The sequence below is a fragment of the Nyctereutes procyonoides genome, unplaced genomic scaffold, assembly GCF_905146905.1.
Source record: "Nyctereutes procyonoides isolate TBG_1078 unplaced genomic scaffold, NYPRO_anot_genome, whole genome shotgun sequence".
In the NCBI taxonomy this organism is placed as follows: Eukaryota; Metazoa; Chordata; class Mammalia; order Carnivora; family Canidae; genus Nyctereutes; species Nyctereutes procyonoides.
In genome coordinates, this window is record NW_026575048.1 from 28,852,129 (window position 1) to 28,877,498 (window position 25,370).

General features: G+C 39.5%; 1 protein-coding gene and 1 non-coding gene across 4 annotated transcripts in view; both read left to right on the forward strand.

Annotated features, from left to right (window-relative positions):
• The window catches only part of CRIM1 (cysteine rich transmembrane BMP regulator 1), a 186,321-nt gene that overhangs the window by 124,928 nt on the left and 36,023 nt on the right, over positions 1-25,370 (forward strand). For 2 of the 3 annotated variants that reach the window (XM_055327086.1, XM_055327084.1), the window contains exons 8-11: positions 9,554-9,682; positions 18,035-18,191; positions 21,348-21,469; positions 22,616-22,825. In XM_055327086.1, the coding sequence (XP_055183061.1) occupies positions 9,554-9,682; positions 18,035-18,191; positions 21,348-21,469; positions 22,616-22,825 (618 nt within the window). The remainder of the gene's footprint in view (positions 1-9,553; positions 9,683-18,034; positions 18,192-21,347; positions 21,470-22,615; positions 22,826-25,370) is intronic. The other variant, XM_055327085.1, reaches the window with a different exon arrangement.
• LOC129511236 (U4 spliceosomal RNA) lies at positions 14,420-14,560 on the forward strand. The gene has a single exon (XR_008664784.1). It is a non-coding gene; the product is annotated as a U4 spliceosomal RNA (small nuclear RNA).

Sequence of the window (25,370 nt, forward strand, 5' to 3'; positions counted from 1 at the left end):
TTCAGATCTTTTCAAGATTATGACTCTTTCATGCTTTCTGGGAACCAAGTTTTAGAAAGATTCCATGGAGATTTTAGGCCAGATTAATTCAGTAGAGATGCTTTACAGTCCTGTGACAGACACTGAGCACATTATTATTTGAGTGAAATGCCCCCAGTATTGTTAAGAAAGTACTGGTTGAACTGTCTCTTACTGTTGACATAAGTCTTATTCGGTCATACATCTGAAACTAGGATTTGTTTATCAAAGACAGCTTTTAGAGATGGGTCTTCTGTCTCCTCTTGCAATTTGAGAGTGGCAAGACCACTGGCAAAGCTACCAAAATATTCCGTATTTTAATGTAATGAGTTTGCCCTCCTCCCCAAAGATCCAGCAAGGCCCCCATCATAAGAGAGGAAGAACGGGGTCAGCCAGGCACACAGAACCATTGTTTCAACTCACACTGGATAAGCTGATTATGAAGAGATTTCTGTTCTCTTCGAGACACTACAGATACAGTCAAATGCGGAACAATGATATCAGACTGCCACTCAGCAAATGTGAAAGGCGCCAGTGGCTGGTCACTAACACGCTCCAAAGCTTACCAGACCATATGAAAGGATGCCATGGACCAACCCACATCCCAGATGCTTTTCATGTTATCATTGGAGATAGAAAAGGATGCTTAGGTTACAATGGACCGGGTTCAGAATGCCAAACCAGTTGTCATACCATTTATCAGCTGAACATTTAAGGCCTGCAAAAGGGCACATAATTCATTTACTCAGCCATCCTCTGAGACCAGTTGTAGCTCCACGCAGGCAGGATAGTCATGACAAGAGTAATTATAGCAACAAGTAATAGCCATGTAACCCCTAGAGTTTATTGTCCCCTCTTTATGATCTTATTTGAGCCTCACAGTGATATTGTGATGTTGGAATAATGGATATTCCCATTTTATAGAAACCCAAAGGGGTTCAGCATCATGTGTAAGACCATGAGAGAATAGAGACTCAAGCTAAATCTCCTATCTCCAAGTCCATGTCCTTGGCATAGCTTCTCTTTAGACCCCCTTTGTGAAAAGGGAGAGGATGACAAAAGGAAGTTGGTGAATATGAAAAGTACTTGACCATCCTGGCTCAGATATAGAAGCCATTCTTGTTCCTGGCTCTATTCTCAGGTACTGAGACCGTTACTATTATTCTGACCTTTCTGTGGCCTGGCCTTTGATCCTGTTAGATTTCCTGAGCCTCTCCCTGGTTCAGGAATTTTGACCTTGATGTTCAACCTCCAGGAAAGCCTATTGTGACTGTGCAGGGACACAGGCCCTACCCGAGGGCACACAAGCCGCGTTCCCCAGTTGTCTTGGTGCTCATGCTCCCCAACTGCCCAGCCTCGTTCCCATCCAGGCCCTGGGCCCTGACCAGTGGCACTTACATCCCTACTGAGTAAAGTAAATGGACTCCTCAGCTCCCCCTCCAGGTGCCAGGCGCTGAGATGACATCATCTGTGCACTCTCGCATTCAGGAGCCCACTCGTCCCTTTTCTCCTTCTGACTCTGCCACTGTTTGTTTTCATCACAAGGTAAATTTGCTGAGCACTAAGCAAAAGGGCCCATTCTTCATCCCCTGCTTGTTGTATTGCTGAATTGAGTGTGTGCCCAGCTCTTTGCAGGACTATTTTCATAATACTTTATTCGGCACCATCAGTGAATTGAGATAGTCATAGAAGTGAATTCCTCAGAAAATTGAAATTTCAGGGTGTCAGATTTTATGTTAAGAATTTTGAGGGAGACCTACACTGCTTTGTATATTTGTCTGCCTTCTCAAGCCAAAGATACAGATCATAATCGAACCTGTTTCAGGCAGTTGCTTATCATCACTGGGTTTCTCGCTTAGACTGCTTGGATTTGGGGATTTTTGCTCAGTTTTCACTATTATTACAGTGTCAGGTTCACAGCAGCCTTCTGATCTAGCTTGCTGCTCAGGGGAAGCTCATTTATTACCAACTATGTGTAAGGGACTAGCGCAGCAATGAGAATCCTAAAGAACTTACTATCCAGTCCTCCAAAAGGTAGTAAATGAGGGATTCAGCCTGTTAAGGATAATATTGAATGAGAGCCCTTCTTCATCAAAAAAGTGTACCCTGACTTTCGGTGCCCAGGCATCTTTTTTCTTCTTTATTCACTCATTTAGCATAACTGTGGGCCAAATACTAGTCTTGGTGCTGAAGTTATAAATTGTGAATAAATCATCATTCCTAATGCAGGGACCATTCCTCAACCATTTCCTAGAGGGTGTGTTGAGATACCAAAATTCTGAGCACCTGACACACAGTTCAATACAGCTGTTAAAATATGTGTATACACACACATATACAAATGTATTTATGTGACCCATTATTTCTGGTTAAAGATTACCAAGCTCCATCATCTAAGAAAATGAACGATAAAATAATATAAAAATAAAATAAGGGATCCCTGGGTGGCGCAGCGGTTTGGCGCCTGCCTTTGGCCCAGGGCGCGATCCTGGAGACCCGGGATCGAATCCCACGTCGGGCTCCCGGTGCGTGGAGCCTGCTTCTCCCTCTGCCTGTGTCTCTGCCTCTCTCTCTCTCTCTCTCTCTCTCTCTCTCTCTCTGACTAGCGTAAATAAATAAATAAAAAACCTTTAAAAAAATAAATAAAATAAAATAAAAGACTCATATAGAAGATTCAAATTATTCTTGGAATCCAATCTTTTTTTTTTTTTTTGTAAGATCTCTCAAGCTAGATTCTTGGAAAAATATATCCTTTATATAAAAAAAAATTTGTCTTTTGTGGTCTTTTAATAATAACCTCAGAATCCTACTACTGCCTTTTCCTATTAAATATGAGATTGATAAAAGAAGAAAAATATCTCCAACAGCCAAGCTCTTTGGAAAAAAGCATACAAAGTTAATAAATAGGTCTAAAGTAAACATATGGTCACTTCTCTATCTGACCATAAAATAATACAGATCTTGGGGACATTTTCACACTACTCGTTTTAAATAAAGAAACTGCTCTGTGATAAGTACTTTAAAAATTACAAGGATGTAGGTGTTGTTATGAGAAATATATACAAAGGAAAAAAGGATCACTAAGTGTGTAGTGGCTGAAAGAATTTGAGAACTCCAGCTGTAGTTATTTTTCCATGACTTCATGAGACTTTTTGTAAATACACATCCATACCCCCATGGAAATCCCCACCTTCCAGGTTAGGGGGGTTTTGTATCCTCAGTCTCTTTCTTCTTATCATCCACATTAATAGTTTCCCCTCTAACTTCATTTGGGAAAATTTCATCTTTATACTACTTCTCTTCCCAGGCTATAATTGTGTTGACAATTTGGTGATTTATTGGAATGGTTTTCTGACTAGTTAGGGTCACATTTGAAAAGCCACTGTGGATGATGCCTGGGTGGCTCAGTGGTTGAAAAGCCACTGTGGTAACAGAATGACATATGAAGACACAGTAAAGCAGATAAGCTATCTCCTTTGGTTCTGTCTTGTCCAACTTTATCTACAGTTTTATGGCCCTGGCCAGCCTCACAGTAACTGGTAGGCTATAAGAGGCCTGATATATTTAGCCTTAGAAAGTTAGGGAAACTTTAGAATTTTTCCATTCATTAGATATTCACATGGCTTAACGAAGTGCAGCCCTAAATAAATAAACAAACAAATGATTTTTTAAAACTCCTAAGAGAATGAATTAGGACTGAAAAAATAACAAAATTATTCATCTTTGTCTCTCACAATCAAATAAGCAGGCTTGTCAATTTACAGAGAAGAGCCATGTGACGTTATGCAAACCATTATTAAAGTCCAAAAGGAGAGGTAAATACTGTGGGCACATGAACGTGTATGCATGCACATATTTTCGTTGGAGTCAAGGGTGCTAGTAGATAGCTGCTCCTCACCTCCAGGCCCTCCAGACCTGCCATGCACCCAGATGGCAGCAGGGTGATGCAGCACTCCCAGAGATGATAGAAATCTGGAACTAGAGCTAATCCCCCCCCACCACCACCACCCCGACAGAGGCGGTGTTCCAGACAGACCCAGGAGGGATGGCTCTATATGTCTTCCACAAGTTATTTTTCCAGAAATCGCCCACCCATACTCAAGAACTACTAATTGACTGTTAGCCTTCCCAGGGTTGCTAATCAGAAAGAGTGCTTCACACCTTCCTCAATGGAGATAATTAGTATTATTTGCAGGAGATAAACAGCTCATAGTAATCAAGGTAATGAGAAGAACTTTGTATGCATTATTTCAAAACCAGAAGTTCAGTGGAGTGATAAAGATTAGACACCAAGTTAAAAGGATCCATTAACATTTTCATTTAAGCTATATTTGTTCAAAATGTAAGAACTAGTGATTATATAAATTATTTCAGGAGCAAATTCACATTATTATTACACACTTTAAAATAATTGAAGATCAAAATATATTCTTTTTAGTTCTCTTGTTGTCCCAGATGTGTTGAACTATCTGATATGACAATAGGACTGATATTAAAACTTTAGCATCTTAAAAGGTTAAATTTGAGTTTCAACTTCTTCCCTTTCTTTTTGGAGAATTTTCTATAAAATAACAAAAAGCAAGAAAGTAGAGAGTTTAGATTTAGTTAACCCATTTATATCGCCTAAATAATCAAATATATGTTATTTTTGTGGCCTAGTGCTGTGTCCTTGGAGTTAAAATACTGATTTTAACTTTGTGCTCCTCATCCAATTAACTGTGACCACAGCGCCTTAACATCTCCATTGAGTAGATAAAATTGCTCCTAGGAAATATTTGAACATCAATGTAAAATATTGGTGGTGTTCCTCAGAAACTTAGTTTCTGGGGCTCTCTAAATCTTAAAAAAATATGAATGTTTTCCTGGAAATATTTTTACTAGGAAGGGCTTTGTTGGACTTTCTAAGATATGAAAAATAGTTATCTCTAAATTTTGAATAAATGTAAAATAAAAAACCATTATGTATTAATGTTATTGCATATTATAATAGGTCTGCTTCCAGAATTTTGTTCTCTAAGGCTTAGGATAAGAATTGGTGGCTGAACATCTGCACTCCTGACACAATTCCAAGGGTTCTTGTAAAAATAGCTCTTCTGGACAGCATAAGGTGCTCAGAGAGTCTTTAAAAATCATTCAGGAAGACAGCAAGCTGAGAACAGCAGTCCCCACTCAGATGCGGGGTAGGAAACAGCAAGCAAACTGGATGTAGATGTAACAAACACCCATTTTTGTTCTTTATTGCTTCTAGGCTCAGAAAATATTTCTAGAATTCTTCTCCACAAAGAAGCTGTTCCAGGGTTCCCTTTAGAAATAGTTGTAGCCAAAGACAATGAATTCCTGCTGTTTCAAGCCTTCTTCCTTTGGAGGACATTAAGGTATTTCTTTAATTCCTCAGCTGATTCAATACAAGATGAGATGGAATTTCAGGCTGATCCTGTAAGCAGAACCTCACTGAACTTCCCCCTCACCAGATACCCACCTTTGTGCAAATATTTGCTCATTCTCCTAAATGAGGAGATCTGAAACCATTTCTCTCCTTTGAAAGGGGCCCACTAACACATCTCTGCCCAGCCAGTTTGAGGGGGGGGGGGCAGTTTTCTTTGCTCCAAGCAACAGGCATTGTATACCATGATGCATCATTGTGTCCAAAAGTCTTAGCAGGACCCCTGTTCAACAGATAATACCCAAACCTGCCAAGGGCACAGCATCACCATCATCCTTCTGGAAAGGCATGTACTTTCTGACCTATCATTTCAGTATTCCATGTAATATAAGAGCATAGAAATGTAGGATTTACATGAGAATCTTCTGGTCTTCAGGCCAAGACTCATCGAGATACTCTCCATATTCAGAACACTGTTGTACAAAGTGTAAGATAGGAACAGTCCCTGACACACAGAGTACTCTAGCAAAGCAGCTCACATATGTCACATAAGTCACCAACACTTCCTCCAACTTCTTTGTGTGGATTAGAAACAATCATACTATGATACCATGATTTTAGATTCTTTAAAATTACCTCTTCCCACCCCAAGAACTTCCTTGGATAGAAACTTTGCAAACAGTCTAACTTTTGGTCATTACTCTGTAAGGACTCTAAACGTAACGTTGATTTTAAATGCTCTAATTCAGGATGGTATCAAATGGGTCTCACTTTGGAGTTCATTATTTGGAATAAGAAATTGAATTGCAGTGGTTTTTCTTTCCCAGAACACTGTCCTTATGTTAGTAAGAGCACCACTCCTGAGATCACATGTGAATGTTTTGGACTGAAAGCGAACTCTCAGATTGGTTTATGATAATATCAGCTCTTTTGCTAGATAATTTGTAGTTACATATTCCTGTTGTAATGTTCTTACAGAAATTTAACTGTGATACAGAGAGGGCCTCACAGGGTAGGACACCAGGCCCTAAAATGTTGAGAGAATGATGGAAGGGAATAGAATGTAATGCATGACTTCAGATGAAATGTTAGACAGCTAGTTGTCTACAAATGTGTCTCTTACATGTAGATCACCATTTCCTCCAGTGACCTAGGACAACAGCAGTAAGTACCCACAAAATCATGCGTCACCACAAAAAGCTTTAAAAATTTGTTCCAGTTTGTACTTGTAAAGGAAAACAATATTTGTTTCTTAAATGTCATAAAAATGAGAGGACAAGTGTTAAAATGCTTTCTAAAAACATTTAGACTTCTATCTGTATTGGCTATATCACGGTGAGAGTTGCTGTATTCAGCCAACGTATGAGAGGAAATTGAATAGTTCTAGAGTAAATTGACAATTTCCATGAGTAAATGGTTTTGTTGAGTTGTTCTGTGTTTTAACATTAAATGTTGAGCAAGACATAATTTGAAATATATATACTTCCAATTTCTTCCATCTAATGTATCATAAATGAAGGAGAAATATAATTTTAAAAGTGCAAAATAATTTTTTCTTTCTTGCCCTTGACCATATTATCTGGGACTTGGAAGACATCCAGTAAGGCTTGTTTTATCTCAAATATTTGCCAGCACCTAATGAATAGCTCTTCTGTGCATTTTCTTTTAATTTGTTAAACTGAGAAAAAGCTATCACCCTCAATGTTGTAGGAAAACATGCTCAGCGGATCTCCTTTCCTGGAGAAATGTGTGCTTGATGGACATCTGTGACTCTCTACCTAAATGATGAAGCTATTTGGATAAGGTGTGGGACGGTTCAAGTCAGTGGCTTGGTTCTGATCCTCAGACCATCCCATTTCTTTTTCCTTTTACTTCCTAGCCACAGATCACAATTCTGATTTCATGCATTAAACATAATAAGTATCAAACATAGCATATACAGCACAGCACTATTAATTCTCTTCACAAATCATTAAAATTCACTGAAAGTAAAATTTTACACTACCTTATGATTATTATGCATTTCCAGCATCAGTATAATCTGCCCAAATACATTTTTTCCATAATGTATTTTCTGAAGGCAAAAGTTTTTTGTGAACTTAAATATCAGTAAAGACTACAAAGCTTTGGTCCACGTAGATATGTTCAAAACACTTCTTTACCCATAAGCCATTCCGTAAAGCACTGAGCATGGAGTTCAGAATCCAGCCCTGGTTTTTGCTCTCAGAACTCTAGAGCATATACCTAACTCCTTTGTCTTTGGGATAATCCATAGTGTAGTTCCTTAAAAGTGATTCAAGTCCTCTGTTCTGTCTTACGTTTGTGGTCAGAATAATGTTGACAAAACATTGTCTGCCTTGTGGCCAAAGGCTGAAATGGAATCAGTATTTTGGGTGACTAATAACAGTAATGATAAAAGAAAAGCTATGTAGGTTCACAAACCAAAGATGTTTACAGTAAATTTTAAGAGAATATCAGAAAGCAGCACAGCTGTATTTAATTCATGGCATCTTAAAACTTGCCTAAACTTAAACTACTTTTTGATGTTTACAGTTACCTGTCAGGATACGTCAGTGATTTAAAGAAATTAGAAATTTTACAGCGGTGGAAAGTTCACATAAAAATTTCAGGGAGATGTTCTTCAAACTGTGTTGCAATAAAAATAGAGAATGTGCCTATACCCTCTTAATACGTATTTTTACAGGGAGAGTGCTGATCAAAGCATCTCTTGAGTAAGTCATAGTTGCCTGCTACCTGTGAAGGGCTGAATCATTGGCCTCTTTTAGCAGATGGATAAAAATGTAGAACTCTTGATCTTAGCAGTGGCAGTTAAAACACTTATTTTAGTCTCTCTTCCATGGTAACGGGAAATGAAACTGGAGAAAGACAGTGTGAACTAATGGATAGAGTGTTGGACAGGAGGTCAGGAACCTCTGTTCTGTTCTATTCCCAGCCTGCCACTGGGTTGCTATGTAAACTTAGATAAGCCAGTCACCCTCTCTGCACCTCATATTTTCCATTTGTGGAAACATAGGTAGAGACATTCTGTACTTAGCTCCTCACAAAGATATTGTGAGGACCAGCTTACTCTGAAGAAGTTCATAGTATCTTTTGGTTAAAAAGAAGCTACATAAATATGTCAGTGGCCCTATTCCTTTTGAGGACACCCTTCCCACAATCTTACATTATATAAGTTCTCACTTAGCTGCATTGCAAAACAAGGACCATTATGATGGGCTTTGTACTACACAGGTGGCCACGATTGTGACCCTGGAGCCAGAATGCCTGGGCTTGAGTCTTGAGTCCATCACCTGTTAACTCTGTGATCTGGAACAAGTGTGACATCCTAGATTTTCTTTTCCATAAAATGGGGGAAATGAGAGCATTTGTCTCCCTGGAGTGTGATGAAGCTTGAAGGCATTCATAAAGAGCAGTATAAACATACAGACCCATAATGTACTTTATGTAAGTGTGCAATTACTTCCCTAGGACAAATCTTCATTATTAGCATGACAGGGAAGGTACACATCACCTTTGGCCTTGGTTTCTTCTATGCTTTTCTTCCCAGAATGGCCGCTCACTCTTCCTGCTGACCGACTGCTTGTGTCTGACTCTGCCACTCCTGTAAGCCCTGGGTCCTGAGGATAAGTTCCTAGTCACTATTATATCCATCATATCATCTGTAGTAATTGAAGGGTTGTCCTATAAAAGATAGGAAATCCAGATTTCAGAAGAGTTACGAAATGGAGAGATAATTGACAGGTTGGAAGCTGTGTCCTGATTTTCATAGAAAATAAACTCTGAAAACATCAAAAGGAAATAGAAGAATAGTTAACAATTAAATGGAATTAATTTAACCTCTTCTGTCTGCTTTCTATGATGGTGACCATTGGAGAAGTATTATGTGAAGATACCAAAAAAATACAGACAAGCTCAAATGTAAAGAAAAAGAATTCTTGGATTTTCAAAAATCTAAATAAAAATCTTTCTGTTTCAGGGGTTAAAAACATCATGAAAGTATAAAAGTTTAGAGTTTGATAAAAATGATTGATTTTTTTTGCAACTTACTGTAGTGTGGGATTTCAAAGATTGAATAGCATCTAAGAGGTAATCATATGTTTGATTGATTTTTTTTTCTCTTTTTATTATTAGAGCCAACGTACATCACAATTGATCCACCTGCATGTGGGGAGTTATCAAACTGCACGCTGACAGAGAAGGACTGTGTTTATGGTTTCAAACTTGATCACAATGGTTGTCGAACCTGTCAGTGCAAAAACAGTAAGTCTACAGAAGACTGCATTTTTTTTCTGGGCCTAATATGATACTGTCAAAGCATATTATGTGATTGAATATCTTTTTCATTCCTATTGATGACATTCCTTTAGCAACCTGAAAGAAGAAAAGAAAATTTGTATTTAACACAAACAAATACACAGTCATTTGGGGGCAGAAAGGTGCTCCTTTATTCTCCTTTTCATTTTCACTGTATTCAGATACTACCTGCTGTCCAGCTGCATCATGGGTCTTTGGAATACATATCTTTCCAACCATCCAGTTGGCTCTCTCTCTAACACCATTGCTGGAATCATCCAATGACAATGACAAGGTGGTCACCTGCATAAAGGGTGTCACATACTACATGTGGCAGCCATAATTCTTAGAATGTGCTTCACACTGTTGATCCCAGCTCTCTTCCACATAGATTCCAATCATGTCTCCAGGCTATGACCTCTGAAACTTTAGATAGAGTATATTGCATTGTTTCCGGTGGGGGGGGGGATGAATTGCTCTTCATGTTTAAAATGACTTTGAATCCCCCGATTCTTCTGCTAGAATAAATATCTTCAGTCATGTCAGCCGTTCCACATGTGACATAGTTTTTAGAACTTTCTTGGTCCTTTCCATCTTCCACATGCTTAATAGGTCACTATCTTTGTGTAAATGTCTGGCCCAGAAACAAAATAGAATACTTCAGAATTTCGTCTGATTAGTGCAGTACTACTATTGTATGGCCTAAATTCAGATTAGCTCTTTGAGTTTCACATTTTTGGGTAATACTGAGTTCACAAGTAGACAGTACCACTGGGTGCTTTTTACATCAGCTACTGTTAGGTGGTTCTCCATTCATTCTGTATTTGAATTTTTTTTTAAATGATACAAATATAGGGCCAAATTAAGCAAGAAATTATCCTGAGAGGGTTTCGTTCTTTCTTTCTTTTCTTTTTTCTTTTCTTTTCTTTTCTTTTTTTTTTAAGATTTTACTTATTCATGAGAGACACAGAGAGAGGCAGAGACACATGCAGAGGGAGAGGCAGGATTCCTATAGGGAGTCTGATGCGGAACTCGATCCCAGGATCATGATCTCAGCCAAAGGTAGACACGCTCAACCACTGAGTCACCCAGGTGTTCCTATCTTGAGAGTTTTAAACTATTTCCCAACTACTTGGAATATTTTTGAATCTTGATAATGTGATAAGCATAATTTGCATGTCCTCGTCCAAACTGTTAAACTGAAATAAATTGTACAGAACCAAGGACAGATCCCCATTGCACTAAAGACCTATCTGCACAATGACCCTGAACCATAATCCTCACTCCCTCAGTGAAGCTATTCAGCTAACAACATGTCAGCTCCATCTCTACAAGGGTGTCTTGAGACACTCCATCTGTGTCTCATCTGAAATGAAAACACATTACATTTGCAGCGCTCTTTTGCTGGAAACCCTATTTTAAGCATAAAATGAAGCTAGTGGGGCATGGCTTATTCTTCATGAACCTACACTGGCTACTGCTGGTCATTGCTTTCCTTTCTAAAGCTCATAAATCACATGTTTAACCATTTTCTTCATAGAATTTTCAGTTGTGAATGTCAAGCTTGGTTTCTGTAGTTTGAGAATCCTTTGTCCCTTTTGAATTAACATTTGGTGGCCTCCTTTAGTTTTCAGAAATCTCTTTCCATTCTGTCTGATCTCTCAAATATAAACAACCCTTCTATAATAAGCAGGTTCTCTGTGAGCCTCCGGGTATAATTATCCTGGGCTCAGAGGCTTGGAATTACTTAATGTAGGTAGATGCTTACTTTCTGATTTATCAGTTATCTTGGGCTTTATGTCCTCTTAACCTTAATTGTCCAGCACTTTCTTTTATAAGAATACTCTGATGAAGAAGACAGACACAAAATAGAAGTTGAGTAATTCAGTTTTTTTTCAGTTACATATTACCATCACTCCGCCTGCCTGATGGAGTTGGTGCTAAAACAGAGTTTATAAAACTGCTGTTGTGACTTTGATTGTTTCCGTCTTTAAATGTCCTATAAGCTTCCATGCACTGGGGCTCTCCTGGCTTCATACCTCTTGGAAAGCTGACTTCATTAGGTAGCTGGCATGCCACCCACACATGTTTGCTTAACTGGCCAACTTCGGGTTTTTTGACACCAAGATAATTGGTATTATATTCTGAAGAGTTTATATTTTAATACTTCCCAACTGTCTTGAGCTACACATCTTTCTGATCATGGGAGCATACCTAAATTTTTTCTGGACTTTTTGAAGTCTAAAAATACAGATTTCATTGTGCCTGGTCTCCCCGCCTTCCACCTTCACCTGGGCTTTGCTGTTAGGAACTTTTTCACCACATGATTATGCTTATAGAAGACCCCTGGCACTTCACAAGGATCCCTTTGTAGTTAAGTCCAAAGAAACAATTTTCCTTCAGTTGCCATTGAAGCAAGTCAAAAATGGATCACTGACTTTTTGCAAAGTGAGACTATTAAGGAAAATTCTGTTCTGCCTTTGTGTTTAATGTTCCTCTGGCTTTGTATCAGGAACTTGTATGCATACTACCTGTTGGTGCCTCCACTTCAGTAACATGTGGGAAGGGATATGTACAGAGACAGTTGCTTTTTGTGTCAATGTTTGTTTGGTTTTTTTTTTTACATATAAATCTTTATTGCCTGTTGAATATCTGCAAGTTTTATTTGCAGGGATCTCTGGTCTTCTGCCCTCCTCCTTCCTTTCTTATTTTGCCTCATATAATAGAGCACCTGCTGAGTTCTAGGTACTGTACTAGGTATTCATGCCACAAACATGAATAAAATACAAAATCTCCCCTAAGAAAAAAGTTTCTTGTAACCAGTACACTAATGAAGTATCACCATTTCAAATCAAATTCTGTAATTTACAATTCCTATTTTTTTAAGATTTTATTTATTTGAGTGCAAGAGAGAGAGCGGGAGTGGGATGAGGGGCAGAGGGAGATGCAGACTCCCCAATGAACAGGGAGTCTGATGCAAGGCTCAATTCTGGGACTCTGGGATCATGACCTGAACCGAAGGCAGATGCTTAATCAACTGAGCCATCCAGGCACCCCTTACAAGTCCTATTAAAAGGAAGCTTTGGTCCTGTAAAAGAACCCAGGCACATGCTGACACCAGACGATGTAACTGACCCATTTCCCAGGGTCATGCTAGGCACTCAGCAGATGTTGGTTGAGCTGAATTAGTAAGAAGCCATCAGAATTGGGAATGCCATTGGACATCATTCTTGTTTGAGATCCCCTTCTGTGTTCTTGCCATTCTGACCATGTATGCATTTTATCACACTGAGATTCTTGACCTGGGTTAATCTTTTGCCATGTCACTTGCTGCCACCATATACCTAAGTACATAATTAAACACCAAGTAGCATTTGTCAGTTTGTCTGTATCATACAGAAGTCTGGTCATAGAGCATTCTGCTCTCACTCCCATCTATTAGCAATCCTGACACCTTTGAAAGCCACACCTTTAGAAGGTGAGTAAAGCAAGCTTCCAGATCCTTAGCTGTCAGATCCCTGTCACTGTACATACCTAGCTCTCTTCCTAGGCTCTGGCTGCAGACTAACCTGCATCTAGCTCATTGAGGCAAGTTGCTTTACTACTCTGGGCCTCTGTGTCCTCATCTGTAAAGGGCAAATAATAATGCCTAACTAATGGGTTATTCTGAGGACAAAATTAATGAATGCAAAGCTAGCTTTACTAGCTGACATAGGATAATTATTACTCTGTTTACAGAAAATGATAGCTGTTTTATAACACATCCATTTCTGAGTCAGCTCAAGCTGGCTGTTATGGAAAGCCCCCAGCTTCCCCTCCTTTGTTACAACACAAACCTGCCTCTGGTTCTTCCTGTCCTCCAAGGACCCTCACACAAACAATTTTCCTTTTACCTTTTCATTTTAATCATCAAATATTCCTGTTCTCTTTCACCTGGTTTTAGAAAAAGCAAACCTCCTTGTACTAAAAGATGGCATAAGTATGTTCTCTTTCCCATTGCAGCTACTTGATAAGTACTGAGTTTGTCTAAATTTTGCATCCAGCCAGAGCCCATTTCACAAATGCAGTGGCCCTAACCATACATACCTCAGTTTTCTGTTAGGGATTAGACCTTTTTTAAATAGACCACTGGCATCAGGATTTTTTAAAATAAGACCAGTGCCCAATAAATATTTCTCCCTGTTCATTGCTTTGTTGTTCATTCTTTTTTCATTTAGCATTTATTGACTGCCTACCATATGCCACAAACTAGGGATATGAAAAAGACAAAAATGGACTTTATCCTCGACTAGCATTGGTAGCATGTCAGTATGCTGTCATGATATTGCAGTAGAACCAAGCATATTCTACACAACCACTTTAAGATTGAAATCAAAACCCAGTGTTGAGGACTCCTTCAAAAACCACATGGAAGGTATAAGACAAAATATTCTTTTTTGTGAACACACTGTAGCTTTGCTATTTTAACCTGTAACAAGTAACATAACACTGCTCAGCAAAGTAATGCATCAGAGGCATACAGAGAATTTAAATTATTTCTGACTCATTTTCTCATATTTAGAATAAAGAAAACAAATATGGAGGAAGATGTTTAAGTACAACAGCTACAGAAGTTAAAACTAAAATCATTTAGGTATGCTGTTAGTAACCTAACACTTTCTCAGTGTAAACTATTAATAATATTATTTTTTAGCCAAAAATGTTAGCTTTGCACAGTGGCAGTATCGTAGCCAATGAGGTTTATCCGAGGCACGATTATTGCTAATTGAAAACTTAACCAAAAATGTTTGTTGCTGTCAGATAGACATACTACACTTTGGCTTACTATAATGAACTATCTGTAGTAAATGACATCAATGAATTAAATGCTGTCCATCTCTTGGCAGCTTATTTTCTACACCTTTAAATCAAGAGGATTTGACTGGATTATTTTTAGCTTCTCTTCCAGTTTTAACATTCTGTAATTCTAGGAATTAATGTTTTTATTTAGAAACTGATGCAGGCATAGGAAATTAATGGTAGCAATAAGAAAAAGCCATCCTATTTTTAATGAAATATACGTATATGAATCAAGCATCTAAAGAAGGTTGCAGCATCAGATACAGGCAAACAGGCTCCATGTTTTCATAACTCAGAACTAAAGGAATAACTAAAGCCCAAAGTCAAGATTGGGACAAGCATTTGTAGTGTTGCATTTCTTTATTTAATAGTCTTAGTACCTTCCTGGTGTTTTTAACTGGGAAATGCCAGTGTCCAAGAGTGTGAAGGGTGCAGCAGAAGTGCGATGCAGCCCCAAGGGACATGGTCACATTGTGTTCCATTTGCAGTTACATGGTACTCGCTTAGACTAAAGTACCAATATAGTTGTGTCATATTTTGGCCTTGGGAGCAAACAACACTTTTTCTCTAGAGTAAACAGAGAGTTACTACAAAACTATCAACCAACTATGCTGCACAGGCCTTGTACTTTGCAATTATTTATCACTTTCTCTTCAGTGGTAATTCTCCCCTAAGATTAGAGAGCATTTTTAGATTGCAGTAAAGTCATAATGCTGAAAAATTATGAACACAAGGTCACCATTCTTTTATGCTGCCTCATGTGATGTACTAAAGGTTTTCAGACAAACTTATAAACCCCCACCCACCTATAAAAAAGATATTTTTACTTTGTTCTGCTCTTGATGTAAACACCTGAATTAATGATACATTTATAGTAAGAAAAGTCTGTAATTGATATCGGGATCTAGGACCAAAAGGCTTTAATATCCTTTCTTTCTGAGTTAGAAGATGGTATTTTGAGATGTTTAGTTAAGTGCCAGTATTTTAGAAGATTCTAAATACTAGCAAAGTAAGTTTTTTTCATCTTGTTATTTTTTCTCTTACTATGGCAGCCTCGATGAGAGTGGAGGAGTAAATAGCAAGAACATTGATTGCTTTGTTCATTCAGCAAATGTTTATTGAACATTCACTCCACGGTAGCACCTAGGCTGTATAAATAAAGAAAATAAGGCCCTACTCTAGAGCCCCCTTCTGATGGCAAACAGAATGGAGACAAGCCCGCAGCAGGCCAAGCGGTACCAAGCCAGGAAAACATTAGAGCATCCTGCCCTAGGTGGCATAGCTTATCTCCTGTCCTGAGTACCCTCTCATTTGTTTAAAGGTTAGCAGCCTTTGTTTGAAATTCCCTTCCATTGCAAAATAGAGTAGTTCCAGACAAATGTAGCTTTTATTAGTTTGTTTCAACTTGGTAACAACTGTCTTTAAGAGTGAAAACCCTTCTAGATTGAAGTCTGTGGAAAAACAGCTTTTTGATAGGGCCAGAAAAATAAAGGCACAAAAGTGCTCAGACTCAAAAAGTTTGAAGGAATTGAATCCCCAGGGATGCTGACTTTGGGGTGTTGTCAGAGTGTTTTTATCTTCTGTTTCCCAACATAATCTGCTTGGTGTTGTGAGTTAAAAATTAATGGAATAGAAAAATGGGTTCACAACTTCGATTTCAGTGTCAGAGAAAGAAATGTGGCTCTGTCTTCTCCCTCCTTTATCATCCCTTAAGGATGGAAAGAGATGAAAACTGATGACCTTTCAAGTCCTATAATTACAAATTTTTAAATGAGCCATTTAGAATTTCTCTTTTAAGGATGCAAATTAGTAATCATTTGCTTCGCAGTGTGATACAGACCCACAGGGTTATATTAAATATGTGTAATGAAAGGTTTATGATCAGGACAAAGTAGAAAATTATACCGTAAATCACATTTTCCTCTTTAAAAGATAGCAAATTAAATATTGGTGTATTGCCAGCTAAGATTCACAAAAGATGGTATCTTAAAATATTTATGTAAAACCTGAACCCTTCCCATCTATTAATTATAGTTCAAGGTTTAATTTTAGATTATAAGATTTGCGTGTGGAGGGGACATGTGTTCTGTTTTTCTGGGTAACGTATGCATTATTTACAATATTTATGCTTTTAAGGGTGGCCAAATAAAATATAGATTCATTTATTATTCCGACAAAAATAGTCTCTGCTTCCCATCTTGCCAGTCTTTGCAGAGTAGTTATCAAACATTGCTGTACTTTTGCCATCACTGTGTCAGCTTCTTTAAATTTGACTGACTTTCAGACTCCGCATTCAGTACAGACAGCCTCAGGTTGCTTTAGCATACCACCAAGCATGCTTTTCTTACTTAAACATTTGTGTTCCTTACATTACTCTGTTAATTCCTACCTCACACCTTTTGAAATCTTTCTAGAAGACTCTTACAAAGCTAATATCTCTATTAGTTCCTTTTGCCCACCACCATAGCTTCTTCCCCTTCTTTTTTGAAATTCTAAAATAATATTACTAACAGAGGATGGTTAAACATCTTTCCAAATTCTGCTAACAGAGGAGAGTTAGAACATTTCAAATAGTGGATAAACATTAATTAGACATTTTTAGCACATACACTTTTGAGTCAATTAAGTTTATCCAAAGATATGGATATCTGTCAGTTGGAGAGAAAAAATATCTAAATGAAACAATATTTCACTTTATATCATGTTATTAGACTTGTTTCTTTCTTTTTTTTTAAACGTTTTCTTTTTTTTTTTTTAATTTTATTTATGATAGTCACACACACAGAGAGAGAGAGAGAGAGAGAGGCAGAGACATAGGCAGAGGGAGAAGCAGGCTCCATGCACCGGGAGCCCGACGTGGGATTTGATCCTGGGTCTCCAGGATCATGCCCCAGGCCAAAGGCAGGCGCTAAACCGCTGCGCCACCCAGGGATCCCAGACTTGTTTCTTTTTAAAGAAAGGGTATAAAATCCTTTAGGCTGCATATAATATACAGTATTATAGGATAATATCTAAAGCTCCTAAGAGAAAACATTGTGTGAACACTTAGGAATGTGTGTTACTGTGAGCATTTAGTAGGAGTAAAATGTATAATGAAGTTTGGGTGTAAGTTTCTAGTTCTCATATTTTTACACTAAATGGTAATCAGTAGTTTGAGGAACTCATAAGAACAAATCTCATGGAAAAATAGCACTCAATTTTCATCCACATCTCAAATAGTAGTTACTAGCATGCTCTAGCACCAGATTGGAATACACTTCAGAAATCTATTTTTCTGGGCATTCTTTTCTGTATTAGTACCAAGACGTGAAGTTACATTGTGATAACCGTGGAATGGTGCCTCTATAATTTTTAAGCATTCCTAATGCTGTGGTACAGGTAAGAAATTTCCATCTGTGGAAGAGGATCGGGAGATTAGGGGGAAGCATGGAAGTGTCAGGATATTCATCAGCACCTTATGCTCCCTGCCTGTCTTCACAGGGGAGGAGCTGTGCTCAGGCCTCAAGCGAGGCTGTACTTTGGACTGCCCCTTCGGCTTCCTGACTGATGCCCACAACTGTGAGATCTGTCAGTGCCGCCCACGGCCCAAGAAATGCAGACCTGTAATCTGTGACAAGTATTGTCCATTTGGATATCTGTAAGTATTTCTTAATTCAGAAGATCTGTTCTTAATTATCTGTAAGTTAATGAAACGTCCATACTTATTTTTGTTAGCTGTTTTGTGTCTGTGTGTGTGTGAATGGATCAATGATGCACTGAATCCAGAGTATCTATGCTTGCTTTGTTCAGTGAATGAGAGAGCAGCAAAAGGAGGGTGTCTCCAAAGATAAAGATTCAGTGCTACTCTTACTCTTTTGTTAAGATGGACCAAAGCCTTGATTATACCACCGTCCTTTGAGCCTTTCTGTGAGACTTCCTCATTGCAAAGGCCTTTGGACACTGCTGGGGGGCATGGAATTGTCATGAGATCCTAGTACTGTATGTGCCACAACTCTTCATAACTGTCCCAGTGACTGTTTAGTGATGATTTCTTTAGTGTGTACTTCAAGATCACTGGACAGCCACTTATTGGCAACATGGAGCATGCTTGCTTGCCATGCCTCAATATCTTATCTTGGTGCTGGTCTATAGTTTATAATATTTTTTCTTCACGTAGTAGTACATTTTATAGATTTCCTTAGAGATAAGAACCATGACTTTTATTTTCAAAAATTTCTTCATTGAGCCAGACTCCATGAAAATCTAGATTATTCCAGGGGGACAAAGTACTTGACATTTGTTTAGTGTCTCTATTAACATCTATTTCTGCCTTTGTATTAACTTGGTTCCTCCAAAAAAATACCTTTCATCATCTTGCCTATCATTTTTTCCTTAAAGATTTATTTTAGAGAGAGAGAGAGAGCACCTGCACAGGTGGGGGGAGGGGCAAATGAAGATTTATTTATTTATTTGAGAGAGGGAGAGAGAGGCAGGCAGCAATGGGGGAAGGGCAGAGGGAGAGGGACAACTCTCAAGTGGACTCCCTGCTGATCACAGAGCCTGATATGGGACTCAGTCTCATGACCCTGAGATCATGACTTGAACCGAAATCAAGAGTTAGATGCTTAACTAAGCCACCCAGGCGCCCCATCCGCCTTTCCAATTTTTAATATATTTGTGTAGTACTAGTAATTATAAGGGACTTAGATTCATCATCTCTTGCCTACCATTGTAAAGTTACCATTTTTTATGGCTCCTCTTAGGAATTCTAGTTTAGCAGGGATAGGGGAATAAATTGGGAACACTCACTCTCCTTTAACAGGTCGCCAAATTAACAAACTGTCACTGTTCTTAATCCTAAAATATGACTGTGATAGCCAATAAAAATATTATTTCTCAGCTTTATTCCTAATATACAATAAAGTATTATTATCATCATAGTGACTATAACTGCCTGCTGCAGTATTATAACAGCTCAGAATCAAGGCTGAATTCAAGTCCAGCCTTCACCTTGGAGAGAAGTCTCTTAGAGGACTGTAGAGTCCATGTCATGTTCCTGTCAGTAAGCACATTTAGGGAGGACCGAGTAGACCACCGTAGACAAATGAGCACTTTATCAGCTAGAATATGTGTTTCAAGGACAGCCTCTGAAAGAAATGTTGAACACCCACCTTATGGGAGCGTGAGGATGACGGCAGTGGTCAGGGCCCCCATCCATACCTGCTAAGTGGATTGTTCCTCTCTGTGTGCAGCAAACACTTAGAAAAGGGGGAGGGTGGGCAGGTGGATGGATGGAGATGTAAATGAATGAACAAACAAATCAGGTAAAGCCTCAGTAAAGCTTAAAAATAACATAGCTGGACTGAGTATGAATAATTCATTAGATTCTCTGTTCTTGTTATGCTGACATAAATAAGTAGACCCCAGCACTCCATTCTCATTTCACTTAGCATATTGTAGTTTAATTGTCACTTGGGCAGTGGTATACCAAGGGTTTCCCATAGAGCTGTCATCTCTCAGAGTCCCTTAATTTATCCACGATGAAAAAGAACAGGTGTGTGTGTGTGTGTGTGTGTGTGTGTGTGTGTGTGTGTGTGTGTTTTAGTTGAACACCACTGTTGCCACTTAGGACTACTTGGGATGAACCTGAGGGTGAACAGAGTGACTCTTCCTTGTCTGAGGCCCAGTAAGCCAAGTAGGGCAAAGCCTGTAGAGGAGATGTGGAGCCTAGGAGTAGACTCAATCCTGTGGCTGAGACAGGAGACAAAGTGAGCTCCTCTGTAACATTCTCCTTTTAGAGAAAATCAGGAATGTCTGTTAAGAATTTTTTTTCCCAAAAAATCTTTACTTAAACCACTGTGATATATTTCATAAACACCTGTTTATTTATTTCACATCATCTTTCCCATCACAGAATTTAGGCACTCTAGTTTATGAAAGTGCAGCCTTTCTCCTTTATCCCACATGCTTCTTTCTACCCCATGTATGGAGCCTTGTTCAGTTTATTCTTTCCTAACTAGTGAAATAATGAGTGAACCTTGATCACAGGGCTTCTCAAGGCTTTTATTCTTTATCAGTCTTGGTCTGACATTCCCAGATCCGTGGAGCCTTGGGTTCTCCTTTTGTCTGCTCTAAGTTCAGCAAAGCATTCATTAATATTTCTACTGGTGGGGTGCTTGGGTGGCTCAATTGGTTAAGTGTCTGACTTCAACCCGGGGCCATGATACTGGGGTCCTGGGATGGAGCCCCACAAGTTAGGCTCTGCTCTCAGCAGGGTGTCTGCTTATCCCTCTGCCCCTCCCCCTGCTCCTGCATGCTTATTCACTCTCTCTCAAATAAATAAATTTTTTAAATCTTTTAAAAAATATTTCTACTAGTGTCTGAAATTCTTCAAAGATTATGAAGATTGAGAGGAAGGTTTACCTTGACAAAAGGAGGACTTTTGCCCCAGTGCTGGCCTCCGGTATTGACCAGCAATATATCCTTCACCATCCTATTCATGGAGTTCTGCTTTCATCTTTTTTATACTACAGTACTACTTTTCCTAATTAAGTCCACAGCCATGTCACTGGGATTCTGACAGTCACATCCCAGAAGCACAGTAGTGCTGGGGCAGTTCTCACCCTTGGCCTTGGGTGGGTGGTGGTCATGGCCACAAAGAGCTACTTACACATCAGTCCACGAGTTTTTGAGAACATAAATCAATTCATCCTGCTTAATAGTAGAATCACTTTGATGACCCTTGGTCTGAGAGCTTGGATATCATTTGAGACTTTTGGATTTTCTGACCTCTGACAAAATTTTAATTACCCAGGAAGAATAAGCATGGCTGTAACATCTGTCGCTGCAAGAAATGCCCAGAGCTCCTGTGCAGTAAAATTTGCCCCTTGGGTTTCCAGCAGGACAGTCATGGCTGTCTCATCTGCAAGTGCAGAGGTAAGTGTGATCCCATGACCCTTCTTTCCCCCCTCAGAGCAGCCAGGGCTCAGAAACAGGAGGACATAATGTAAATGTAAATGAAACCATTTCATTGATGATTGGCTACTGAGACACAAATGTCCATCCCTTCTCCTTCCATCTCACTAGAATGAGAGCTCAGAATAGAACTTAAAGTAAGCATATCATGGACAAGCACATATGACCAAATTAGCGACTTTGCAGCTCTTCATTTTTACCCGTCTTAGGAACGTTAGCCTAAAGGACCTTTATCATGACCTTTGTAGAGTCTGCTTCTGTCTAGCAGTGGCTTGATACAATTGATGCAGCAGAGAGCCCTTTCCAGAGCCTATGCGGGTAGGCGTGGCTAAGCAGCCTGCTTAACTCTTTTCTGGTAATGCAGTTTTCTGTGGGAATTTAAACTTTTGAATAAGCACCTGCCAACCTACGTCTCTACATATGCATGAATCCTGGGCATACATTTTGTCTGGGGCTTCCCTGTTCAAGACGTCCCTGAAGCCACATGAGCGTGCACCCTAACTGCCAGTTCTGCCCTTCCCCCAGCTCCAGCCTGGCCACCTACCCCAGGATGCAGGATGTTTTAGTTGCCAGAATGATCCACAGGTTCAGAAATAAATGATCCTTAAAGTTTGTCATATTTTTTGGGAAGTTAAGCAATTACCACCCTTAGCAGTGTGCTAGGGATCAGAGTAAACAAAAATCTAGTCACTGATTCAAGTGTGCCACTGAACAAAAATCTGTTAGATTCAAGAGGCCCAGGATTTCCCCTCTGGGTGACTTCTAGAGTGATTAATCTGCATATATTAAACATATATGTACCATTTGCTATAAAATCAGTTCTTGTTTACTGTATAAACCATGAGGATGTGGAGTGAAATGGGGTAAGAACTATAATCCCATCGAGAGGAGAGACACATATTTGCAGGTTTTTTCCTATTTTTCTTTTTTTCAAAGTTGAGAGCATATTAACCTAAATTCTTACCAAGAGCCTTTCCCATGTCATGAACTGTCCTTTGTACACATGATTTTTGGTGGCTGGGTCGCATCACCTGTGAGGACACTACTACAGGCTGTTTCTCCTGTGCAGTAGCTGCTTCTTTACCAGGCTGCCTTCTGTCTGTCCAGAGGTCCTTGCTTCAGCCGGGCCACCTGTCCTGTCAGGCACATGTCTGTCCATGGATGGCCATCATCATAAAAATGAGGAAAGCTGGCATGATGGGTGCCGGGAATGCTACTGTCACAATGGACGGGAAATGTGTGCTCTGATCACCTGCCCGGTGCCTGCCTGTGGCAACCCCACCATTCATCCCGGACAGTGCTGCCCGTCATGTTCAGGTAAAAGCTGGCTGCCATCGTGTGTGCTCCCTAAGCAAATGACTTCTGCCTTGCAGGGCCTCATTACATCTGTGACTCTGGGGGACATGCAGGTGATGACCCCTGGAGCACATTTCAGTTCTCTGTGGCTTTTGTCATCTCTAGCCACAGAATCAGCCAGGTGCTGTCAGTGATTTGCCAGAAACCAGAGAAAATGCTAAAACTTACCTAAAAGGATTCTCCTCACTTTTTTAATGGTTTATTCAATTCTATTGGTCTTAGAACTGTATTTTTGTAAAGGTTTGCAGACCTAATATACTTAAACTCCAGCTCTCCATTTTACAGATAATGTATTAAGGCTGAGGTTTTAGTTAATTGGAGGGGATAGATGCTAACTTTATTACATAAAAGCTTATTATTTATAAAGGAATATTTGGAAGGGAGAGAATTATTAAAGTCTGTGGCTTTTGCCCTTTTTTAAATCAATGGCTCTGTGGTACTCTTGCCAAATGGAGATATTTAGAGTGACCACACATCCCAAGCATTTAAAATCATAATGATGGTAATCAAGAGAAGTTGCTAGAACAGACCAGATTATATAACTCATGGGGGTCTGAATTACGGTTGTCAATAACAGTAATTATTACCATAATACCTCATCTACTGCCTTTCATCCAAGGAGCTCAACATAGTCTTATTATTCATTATTTCTTCCTCTGTACAGGCCATTTTGAGTTAGAGAAAAATGCACTCTGGCAGTTTTTCATTTGAAAAACAGACACGGAAATACTAACTCTCTTACCCAAAGTCAAATAGTGTGTCAGAAGGCCAGGGAGAAGTGAAGTCTACTGATCTTGCATCAGATCTCTTCTAATGTTGGAATATATGTAGTGTTAGATTTCAGAGTCTAATTACTTCTCCTCTGGCCAGTCCTGTCCCACATCTCCCTCTGAGTAGATCCACCTAGTCCGTGTGTGCAGTCAGGAACCTGAGACGCATCTTTCTCCAGCAAGGCAGGCCCAGCCTGAGAGGGGAGGTGGCCTTGCCTGCCATGGTGGGAGCGAGAAGAGGGACAAAGTCCCTGTTAGCTCTGACCTTCTACAATCCTCAGTAACTGAGGTATCAAAGTGCCAGGCAGCCCCCAGACCCCTGTAGAGGACCAGATGATCATGTTTGTTTGTTTTCCCCATAGTTCAGTCATATGTGGCCCATATTGGAAGTTTCTCTTTTCACATGCTTTGCTAGTTATATGTGAAAAACCATTAGTGTCCATTGAAACAGAAGATAAATGAACAATTTAATGAAATAGTTCTGTGTTGACAGGAAGGAAAAAATCGTTCGTTCCAATGAAGACCCCATGCCTTAATTTTTGGCATGAGTATATGGAGTGTGGACCACACCTAAGTCTTTGCTAACCTTGTACCCAGTGAAGAAGTCTAAGCTAGATTGGTTCAAATGCAGAGACATTACCAAGAACAGACGATCGACTTAAGAACTGAAAGTCAGTGGAACCAAAATGAGTTTTCTCTGTTATAGGACCAGGGAAAATTCTTACATAAACGTATACAGGATTATTGACATGTTATTATGGTAGTGAATATCTAGATATGCTTCTATAAACACACACATATATAGATACGTAGATTTTTTTTTTTTTTCAGAAATCTGTAGTGGATTACCACTTATGAATAAAATGTTCTGATGAGAGACCTCAGAGCTGTTGCATTCAGGGACTTTTACTTTTTTTTCTTTTTAAGATTTTATTTATTCATTCGAGACAGAGAGAGCATGAGCAGGTGGAGGCACAGAGGGAGAGGGAAAAGCAGACTCCCTGCTGAGCTGGGAGCCCAAAGTGGGGCTAGATCCCAGGACCTGGAGATTGTGACCCGAGCCAAAGATGCTTAACTGACTATGCCACCCAGGCACCCCCAGGGACTCCTGCTTTAAATATTCTCTCCCCTCTTCTATTCAAGGATCAGCTGTATTCCTCTCTGGGGTGGGTGAGCAACTCCTAAACTCTCCTGATAGATTTCACCAAATGCTACTGTTTCTTAGGTGTTTTCTTTTTCTCTCCCTCTACATTTGTCTCCATCTCTTCTGCCACGTATGTATTTGCCCTGAGGCACGGGGTATAGTAGAGAGGTTAGCAAGATAAGATGCCTGCAAGCACTCAGTATTTTCTTCTGACCATTTCGTTTGTTTGTTTGTTTGTTTGTTTTAAGATTTTATTTATTCAGAGAGAGAGAGAGAGAGAGGCAGAGACACAGGCAGAGGGAGAAGCAGGCTTCATGCAGAGAGCCCGACGTGGGACTCGATCCAGGATCGTGTCCCGAGCCACAGGCGGCGCTAAACCACTGCGCCACCGGGGCTGCCCTGACCATTTCCCTTGTGTTTAGAAGGGCAGTAATTGGCGAGCCTCTCTAAGTCCTTTTTGAAAGGAGAAGGCAGTAAGGGAGCCTTTTCCAACATTAGTCTCTTGTCACTCTTTGAAACGATTTTGGTCTTCTCTGTAAAACATCTCGTCCCAGCTCACTTTCATTCCGATTTCCTTCCTCTCCACTTTGCT